At 50.9% G+C, this 10,285-nt stretch overlaps 1 protein-coding gene across 1 annotated transcript; it reads left to right on the forward strand.

The window, feature by feature from the left end:
- Positions 1-2,356: 2,356 nt before the first annotated feature.
- POU4F1 (POU class 4 homeobox 1) lies at positions 2,357-4,305 on the forward strand (the record flags this gene model as incomplete). The annotated part of the gene is made up of 2 exons (XM_080799363.1): positions 2,357-2,479; positions 3,163-4,305. The coding sequence occupies 2 exons, from the start codon at positions 2,357-2,359 to the stop codon at positions 4,303-4,305; spliced, it is 1,266 nt and encodes a 421-aa protein (XP_080655489.1).
- Between the last annotated feature and the right edge of the window lie 5,980 nt (positions 4,306-10,285).

Raw genomic sequence — 10,285 nt, forward strand, 5'->3', positions numbered from 1 at the left:
GAACCTGTGCTGCTTGCGGTTCTGCCTCCCATGCACCCTTCCACCCTTCCGGGTGTCTAAAGGCCAGCATTTCCCTGAGGTGCTGGCAGGATCTGGCAGGATCTAGGCTCTTGCCCTCTGCAAGACCCTTCCTTTCCCTAGTGAAAGAGCTTAGGGAAAGGCTGCCATGGGTATCAGGAAGGATTAGGTTAAGCCTGGACACCCAGGGCGACGACTACCTTAGGACTCACTCGCTCCCTCCAGCGATGTCCTGCTCCCCATCCATTCCCCGTAGAGATAAGTTGCATTTAGCGCTCCCAGGGGACCATGTAATGGATGGAAATGCTCTGCTCCTTTCGAACCAGCAAGTGAACATCTTTCTTTCTCCCCTCTCTGGCTGCAACAGGGGAGGAGGATAGAGAGAAAAGAAAAGAAAGAAAGAAAAAGCCATGGTGACGCCTGTGGGCTTTTCTTGGAATTTGAGTATTGAGTGGGTATGCTAAATACGGACTCCTTTATCTGAGGAAAAGATCCACACGAACGCAAATTGAGGTTTTTAGAAATGAGATCTGCTCTTTGGTGGAAATACAGACCTCTTTGGTGTGGGAGAGACCAGAAAGATTATTTATCTGATCTCTGCCTCCCATAAGTAGCCCCTTGCCGCTCTCCAGCTCTCCCGCCACAGATGTGATAACATCTGGGCTGTTATTATCACCCGGGGCAAGCGCTGTGTCCCTGGGGACTCGGCACCTGAACTGTGGTTCTCCCAGGAGGCGCTTGATCTGCCTGCCACACAAGGACCATATAACAGGTTGGCTAATTGATTCATTCTTCTTAAGTTTTGATTTCACAATCAGAGAATACATAAAAAATAAAGTCTGGACCAGAGCTTAGGTTTCTTTATTTCAGATTGGTTTGAATATTTTAATCACACTTTCCTATACACTGGCTTGATCCTGTCTCCTAATCGAGATACACACACACACACACACACACACACACACACACACACACACACAAGAAGCAAAGAGGCCAAAGCCAAGATGATGGAAGGGAAAAGAAAGTCCTCTTTTCGACATCTTAATTCTTTTTTCTCTGAAGCGATTTTCTTTTCTCCCGGAGTTTCCGGCATAAAGTGTGTGTGTGTGTGTGTGTGTGTGTGTATGTGTACACGCTGAGGAGAGGAAAGGATCCCCACAACACCCTGTTAACTATTTTTCCTTTTGATTACTAGAAGCCTCAGATCACCCGGAGCTCGTTTGAAATGTGGGTTTGTACACGGTTAAAGGAGACAAACAATAAGAGAAATGCACAATTTCATTTCAACAGCAGTTCCTTAGTAGAAAGCACACGCTCCTTGTGGCTCCTAAGTGGCTGTCACTGTCGGTGCCTGACACAGTTATATTCACAACAACAACAACAACAACAAAGTATGCGGAGGAAATTAAATTATATGGAAATCAATAGCGTCTGACTGCTTCAAACAAATGTCTGTCACGGCGATTATTCTCCAGGAACCTATTTATAAACCTTGAAAGAAACAGGTTCTTGCAGCAAAAGACAGCATCTTCTGCGTTTCTGTGTTGTTATTTATACTGTATACAGAGGAATGCGCGGGCATAATTTAACATACAAATACCCAGCTGTATACATTATATAACAGCTTGTTAGACATCCCAATGTGGAGGTGTGCCTAAGTAATGCGCATATATTCCGGGCTTGCGATGGGGCTGGGGGAGAGTTTGAGAGAGGGAAAGCACCAAAGGGGTTCTGATCCTCTTGTCTTTCTCCCCCTAAAAGGTGGGTACCCTGAGACAATAGCCAGCCCTTTTGATCTTTCCAGAGCCGCTGTGGGAAAGGTGAGACGTGCATTGCGCATGCCCGGGTAGCTACAGGTGCATCACCTGCGCTGTCCTTGCTGGTGGTCACTATAAGAGCGGCTCCCAAGCGCCTGTCGCGGCCGGGCGAGCGCGCGCGCGCGCAGACGCACGGCGCCGCGGAGGGAGAGCGCGCGTCAGACAGACTCAGACAGCTGATGCCTGTCAGCGCGGCGGGGCCGGGAGCTCTCGCGAGAGCTCCCAGAACCGGCCGCGAGAAGTGGGGCTCAGGTGTAAGAGGAGTGCATCCCGTCGGCGCGCGGGGCTAGAGCTCTAGGAGAAGTGGGATCGTGAGGCCGGTGCGCGGCGCTCTGCACGGTCAAAGGGAGCGCCGGGCGGCAGCGGCGGCAGCAGAGGAGCAGCAGCCCCCGGCGCGGCCGCCGCCTCCGCGCAGCCAGCCACCGCGGCTGCAGCCTCCGAAGGGAGGCCGGGGGAGCCGGGGTGCGCACTTTCCCGCAGACTTTCGGAGTGTTTGTGGATTTACATGCCAAGCCATCAAGATGATGTCTATGAACAGCAAGCAGCCTCACTTTGCCATGCATCCCACCCTCCCTGAGCACAAGTACCCGTCGCTGCACTCCAGCTCTGAGGCCATCCGGCGGGCCTGCCTGCCCACGCCGCCGGTAAGCGCCCCACGCCCGCGGCCCCGGCCCGCGCGCCTGCCCCCTCCCCGTCTCCGAGACACTGCATGTCGGGTGCTGATGTGCGCCAGGTCCAGGTGCTGGGTTTTGCGGGCAGGGATTCTTAGAGGAATCCCGCTGCTAGGCACGTTTTGTCCAGTGGCGCTTAATGTCGTGTTCCCGTCGCCTCTGCCTCGTGTCGGGCGCCTGCGATCAGAGTGGGGAGCGCTGGGGCCATGACTCTCTACTTCCCTCCACTTTTTCTGTTAATTTCACGCCTCGGAAAGGCGGTCTCTGTGCGTGTTCGGGTGCGTGACACGGGTCCCGAGCTGCGAGTTACATTTCCATTTCTTCTTCTTTTCCCCTTCCTTTTTGGTCTCCCACGCCGGTTCCCGGAATGTGTTCTTGTGTCCCCCTCTCCCCTGAACCTGTCTCTCTCCCCACACTCACGTCCCTTCTCATCTGTCCCCCCCTGTCTTGTCCTCACTGTGCTCCCCATTCCGTCTTTCCCGGCCTCCACTGTCCCCACCCCCGTTGTTGTTATTTTGGTTGCTTTGTGTTTGGTTTGCCCTTTGCTTGTGCTTTCCGGCTTGTGTGTGGTTTTGTTTTGTGTTTTTGCTTTTTTTCGTTTTGTGGTTTTTTTGGTTGTTTGTTTTTTGTTTTGGTTTGGTTTGTGTCGCCTGCAGCTGCAGAGCAACCTCTTCGCCAGCCTAGACGAAACGCTGCTGGCGCGGGCAGAGGCGCTGGCGGCTGTGGACATCGCCGTGTCCCAGGGCAAGAGCCACCCATTCAAGCCAGACGCCACGTACCACACGATGAACAGCGTGCCATGCACGTCCACGTCCACCGTGCCGCTGGCGCACCACCACCACCACCACCATCACCACCAGGCGCTCGAGCCTGGCGACCTGCTGGACCACATTTCGTCGCCCTCGCTCGCGCTCATGGCCGGCGCGGGTGGCGCGGGCGCGGCGGGCGGCGGCGGCGGCGCCCACGACGGCCCGGGGGGCGGCGGCGGCCCGGGGGGCGGCGGCGGCCCGGGCGGCGGCGGCCCCGGGGGCGGCGGCGGCGGCGGTGGCCCGGGGGGCGGCGGCGGCGGCCCGGGCGGCGGGCTGCTAGGCGGCTCGGCGCACCCGCATCCGCACATGCACGGCCTGGGCCACCTGTCGCACCCGGCGGCGGCGGCCGCCATGAACATGCCGTCGGGTCTGCCGCACCCCGGGCTGGTGGCGGCGGCGGCGCACCACGGCGCGGCGGCTGCGGCGGCGGCGGCGGCGGCGGGGCAGGTGGCGGCGGCCTCAGCGGCTGCGGCCGTGGTGGGCGCGGCGGGCCTGGCGTCCATCTGCGACTCGGACACGGACCCGCGCGAGCTCGAGGCGTTCGCCGAGCGTTTCAAGCAGAGGCGCATCAAGCTGGGCGTGACGCAGGCCGACGTGGGCTCGGCGCTGGCCAACCTCAAGATCCCGGGCGTGGGCTCGCTCAGCCAGAGCACCATCTGCAGGTTCGAGTCGCTCACGCTCTCGCACAACAACATGATCGCGCTCAAGCCCATCCTGCAGGCGTGGCTCGAGGAGGCCGAGGGCGCGCAACGCGAGAAAATGAACAAGCCCGAGCTCTTCAACGGCGGCGAGAAGAAGCGCAAGCGGACTTCCATCGCAGCGCCGGAGAAGCGCTCCCTCGAGGCCTACTTCGCCGTACAACCCCGGCCCTCCTCCGAGAAGATCGCCGCCATCGCCGAGAAACTGGACCTCAAAAAGAACGTGGTGCGGGTGTGGTTTTGCAACCAGAGACAGAAGCAGAAGCGGATGAAATTCTCCGCCACTTACTGATGGGGAGTGGGAGGTGCAGGGCGGGGCAGAGTGGGAGCTGAAGGGGCTTTTCGGGGGCTTTCCCCGAGCCTGTTTTCCTCTAGATTTGGAGTGTCCGTTATCTTGCTTGCATTTGGGGAGTCCCTCCTAGCGCACTCTCCTCCACCCCCTTTCTGCTCTCCCTGCCCTTTCCCCTCCCCAGAAAAGAGGACTGCGGTGCTGGGTGTGGGCACGGGAGAGCCAGGCAGGGGAGAAAGAGGGAATATTTGGGTGAGCGGGGAGTCAAGGGAAAGGAAAGCAGAGATTGGAGGAGGGGTTTTGAGGAGCAGATTGGTTCTGGGGGTTAGGGTGGGGGGAGACTCGGGAAGTCTAGGGAAATGGACTGTTTTTGACCAGAGACACTTGTCAAAATCTCCTGGGGACCAAGGGACTATGTACAAAAACAAACATACCAACCACCAAAAACCAGACAAATAAAGACAAACTAAAACAAAACAACAAAAAGAAAAAAAATGCTTTAGAAACTTAACTCTGGGGAACCATGTTCTGCAGCTTCATTACTCCCTAAGGAAGAGAGAAAAAGAGCACCACTATTATTACCACCCACCCCAAACCTACATACATAAACTGAGTTAAAGTCGAAAACCAAACAAACCAGAAGGTGAAATTCTGGGTAGCAAAGCTAGTTGTTCTGTGTTTACTGTCCCCCCCCCAAGTCTCATTTCCACCCCATCCCTGTCCTCTTTATTTTATCCATTCCAATGAGACTCCTATAGCTGCTCTCCATTGCCAGAAAGTGGGGGTGGGGGCACAGCAAGGAGAGGGAGGCTATTCAGGTGTCCCACATTTTCGGGTGACCTGGCCTATACTCCTGTGGTCTGGTGGGGATGTTTAGAGAGAGACACACACACAATCTGAACTGACTAAAAGGCAGAATTTAGGGGCTCCGAAATAAATATTTTATTCTAGGATAATAAAACAATTTAACAAGGTTTTTCTCCTTTCATTTTTGCTTATATCTAAGATCTGGATATATCTAAGATTTTGAAATTCCTCTCCCTACCCCCATGCCCATGGAACTTGCTTGCCCTTTCATTTATTTTTCTGAGTGTGGTTTATTTTAAACTACCTACTGACTTTTCCCCCTATTCATTTAAATACACTGATGGGGTGGAAGACACTAGGAAAGATACTGTGCCCCATTTTTTCTCTAGAACAAGACCCATCTTGCTCTTCTAGGTACCCTTTCTTTCTCTCTTGAAGACCATGAAATCGTTCTGGAAATACTGGAAAGTTTCTGCTTTCAGTTGGAGCAGGACTTGGCTGGGAGAAAAATCAGCTAAATCCCAGGAGAGAGGAAGACAGGTTTAAAGCCCTCCGTTTGTTTCAAAGGGGTCTGCATGTTGGGGGGGAAAGCAGAACAACTGTGTTTCATTATTATTATTATTATTATTATTATTATTCAAAAGTAATTTATTGCTGGGGATAAATGTTGGGTAGCAAGAACTTTAATTTGCACTATCAGTCTCCCAAATAGAAAATCATGTATAGTATTTCATAGTAATAATCAAGGTACTCTCTGAACTGCTGATGGTTAAAAACAAAAGCAAGACAGCTGAAGGTGGTTAGGTAAAATGCCTGCTTGGTGCATAAGATACTCTTTTGATCTCTTGTGGAGATGGTTTATCACCATCCTTTAATAAGAACTAAAAAATTGAAAATAGAACAAATGAGAAAAGGAAAACTCTGCCATTTGACAAGACTGAAATCATGCATGATCTGAAAGGTGCAGAAAGAAACACAATTAGGTTTCACTCTGGTTAGGCATTATTTATTTAATTACGTTGTATATCATTGTTTGCAGCGCAAACATACTATGCATTTGAAACTGAGCACTAAACTGGGCTAGCTTTCTGATAGACCGTTTTGTGGATAGTGTGATTTCACAGTCTACTGCCTGTTTTCACCGAAAACACAACATTCTTGTCATATTCTTGTATTTAGAGGAAGAGAACAAAAGGAAAATTACTGTAAATATTTTCTTTAACGCACACACTCACACAATGGTTACAAAACTGCCAGTGTTAATCCTGAAATGTCTCACGATTGATCTACCTGTCCATGTATGTCTGCTGAGCTTTCTCCTTGGTTATGTCTTTGCTCTAATACCTTTCCTCCTCCCCATTCCTATTAGAACCATTTCTGTGCGCCAAAATACAACAGGGGGATGTGTCCCAGTACGCTTACAAATAAAACATAACTGAAAGAAGAGCAGTTTTATGATTTGGGTGCATTTTTGTTTATACTGGGCCAAGTCCTGGTAGAGCCGGTCAAAAAATGAGGTTCAACCACAAATACAAGGGAGGATATTGAAAGGGGGATAAAAAGTGAGGAAGGGGTAAGAATGATGTATTTTTCTGCTGAATCAGAATTCACTTTCAGATAACTCATGTGAAAAGCGGTGCTCTGAATAAAATGAATTCTATATTAGTTGCCTGTGTTTATCATTTTTTTTTTTTAAACTGCAGAAACTCCTAAACCACAGTTCTCACTTCAGAGTGGTGGAAGGTAATAAAGAACCAGGCCCCCTCCCCAAATTAAATTGAGGTTCAGGGAAAGACATTTGGAGATTTCTATGTGGTGTTTCTAGCCTATAAACATTTCTTTAAAAAATGTTGTAACTAAATGATTTTGCTTTGGAGGTTAATAAATATAAAAAATCATCCATGGATCTGTCCAGCCACCATGTCAAATGCCTGTGTTCATTTGAAACATTTAGTGTGCCACCTACTGCTCCAGAAAGACCAGAGATACTTTATTTCTTGGTGACCCTGGACTAAATCAGATGCCAAATGTACAAAGTTTCTTAATAGCTGGGATTATATCTTCTGACATCATCCCATTTTAGCCAAATCTTTTTAATTTCACCGGCAAATCTGTGAAACAAATCACTTGATGTTCAAAAAAGAATAGTACATTTAAAAAGCTGTGATTTTAAACAGTTGTTAATGTTTAAAAAAGCACTAGAGGTATTTTTAAAAATAGATCTCTTCCATCAAAATTGATTTGTTTTTGTTGTTAATGACTTGAAATGTCATCAAAGTTTTTAATAAAATGCATTTGTAAAAACAAACAAACAAACAAACCGTTATTTCATAGGAAAGTATGACCGGATTTCATTGTTGGAGAACCAGGAATGAACAAATGAAAAGATTTACAAAGGCTGTTTTTTTTTTCCCCCCAATCTGCTCCAAACGCAAATGTTGCAGGCAAATACATTTGTATTATATAATGATGACCAATGTATGTAATAAGAACTTAAGCATTTGTTTTGTATTAAAATCCTTATCAAATAAAAAGAAGACAATATTATGTTAATAAAACATCATGAAAACACATGCTTTGCAGAGTTTCCTATTTTATGTAGTAGGAAACTGTGCAAAACAGAAATGCTTTGCTCTCTGGTGAGTGAATCTGTGTACCATGGGAAGGAATAAGACTGTTCTAAGACACCTTTGTCAACTTAGGAAGAAACAAACAAGCAAACAAATGTCCTCCTGAAGCGAGAGCAAAGGCTTGTCACTCAGCGGTAGCTGACCTTTCAAAGTTTTCTGGTTGGGAAGAGGAACTACACTTTAAGCAGATTCTGAAACCAATTGGTGAGTGGAAATACTAAAATGTGTGGCTGCGGAACTTTAAAAGAATGATCTTAAAATAAGTTGGCGAGAGTGGGAAAATTGCGCTCCGTTTGTATTTCGGCTTCTCGAGGAATCCAGGCGTTCGTGGAGTAGGCAGGGCAAAAGAAAAATAAGCATGAAATGCACCTGCCACGTTGATGCCATTCATTCATTTTAAATTTCAGTTTGCCCCAGTCCTAGCTCAGGGTCCTGCTCCTATAGGTCTGAGAAATGATGCCCTCAAGACACATCAACTAACTTCTGAGTAGATTTTTGTTTAATGAGTTTTCTTAAATTGCTTTCTATTTCGATTACACTTTCATAAATAAACCGTAGCACCCACTGCCATGATGGTATACTTTCTCCTGATACTAAGACTACTTCGGTCCTGTTACCACTCATAGCCAGGCCAACGGAAGACAGAGCGCCCTAGTGCCTAGGACTCACCTGGCCAGCCCCCGCCCACCGCCCGCAGCCGCGTCGCCCGGGCCTCTCTCTCGTCTACCCTGCGTGAAGCATCCCTGCTGCATCTTTCTTGGGGAAGAGCTTTCATAGTCTAGTCCATGAAGTGGGAATTGTTGAGTTCTGACTTTGGCTAAAAAGCAGTGTTCCCCCACTCCATTCGAATTGCCTTGGTGGCCCCCGGGATGATAAAGGTGATGACCACAATTATTATCTGGTATGGTTCTGTTTATCCGTGTTATTGGCGCCGCAGTCTCAGCCCCACGACGACAGCCACACAGAGCTCGCGGGCGGTTTCAAAGGAGACCGCAAGCTTAATTGATTTTTTAAAAATAGCAGCCGAATTCAAATTCTCGCGGGGAGCCTCTTTTCCACCTGCGAGATAAGCCTTGTCGCAATAATTACGTTATTTAATATTTGATCAAACCTTCGCGCCGCCACCGCGGCTGGCGGCGCGGGGCCGGCTCACGCCCTCCGGGGCGGCGGGCGAACAGCGCTGCCGGAGCCGGGCCGGGAACGTGCGGCGGGGGCGCGCGACCGCCCCGCTCCGGTTGTCTTGCCCTTTGAATAATTCATGGCTTGAGAGTTCTGGAAATTAATAAAATGAATGATAACAAGAAGCTAATTAAAAACTTTCGTAATTGTTGTCAAGTCAACTTGATAGGAGACGGGCAGGCCTCCCTCACCCTCCGCCCGAATCGGGAGGCCCTGTAGGGCTGGGCGCGGGCGGGGAAGGGCCTTGAATGTGGAGCGGACGAGCGCTCCCGGGTCTCAGGGAGTTACTTCGGGGGCCGCCTTGTGCGTCTGCTCCCTCCCCTCCAGCCGCGGCAAGTCTGCAGCTCCAAGTCCTCTTGGCTAGACTTCGGACTTCCGAGCGGGTGGATGGGCGGGTGCCGTTTCAAACCGCAAACAGAGATGATTGGGTCAGAATTTGCAGCCAGGAGGGACCCGCCCTCCCCCGACGGTTGTAGGGTTCTCCCTCTGCCACCGAAACACCCGCCCACCCGGGGCCGTCCGCGCGGGGAATCCCAGCGCCCCAAGCGCGCAAGCCTCGGCCAGGCGACCGCAGGGCGCCGGGTCTGCGCCCTTCCACCGCCTGCCGATTGGTCTGAAGGCTTCCAGCCACCCGAGACCGCAGTTCCTCTCAGACAGCGGGATAGCCAGCAGCCTTCGGGCCCTGGCAGGGAATTGGCCCGGCCGCCAAACACCCCATCGGATAAGCGGTCCAGGGCCTGGACCCCCGGCGCGCTTGCGCGGCGGAGGCGGGTGGCAGGCGGGGCGCCTACCGCTGGGAGCGCCCGGCGGACGGGGCGCGCACGGAGTGCGCAGGGAGCGCGCGGAGCTCGCACATGCGCGCTGCGAGCTCCCAGTCTCCTACGAGAGGTGAGTCGGAGTTCCGAAGCTGGTAATTAGGAGCTCTCAGAAGTCTTCCCCTACCATGTAAGTGCCTTTGAGGATGTCCTGAGAGAAAAGGGAAGGGACTGGTAACTCACAAAGGTTAAAAATACTCCCCTCCCCACAGTTTGCCTAAGTCGAGCAGGCACCTTAAACACCATGAAACTTTCAGAACTGGTTACGTTAAAAAGAAAAAAAAAAATTGGAAGCAGTACGGTATCGGTTTTTGTTTTGTTGTTGTAGTTAAGGTGCACACGACGAAAACCCTATTATGGATTTGAACTTAGTAGGCAAGGATTTGCACCCTGGGTGTTAAGAAGGCTCGCCACTCTGCTTCCGTCCGGGAGAATTCAGTAGAATCCCGGATCGGAAAACGGGGGTGGAAGATCTCGGTCCAAGATAACCTGGCAGAGGACAAGTAGTGAGTCCAGAGCCCGTTCCCGCAAACGCAGGGGTGGAAGAAAGAG

The sequence above is a fragment of the Martes martes genome, assembly GCF_963455335.1.
Source record: "Martes martes genome assembly, chromosome: 3".
NCBI lineage: Eukaryota > Metazoa > Chordata > Mammalia > Carnivora > Mustelidae > Martes > Martes martes.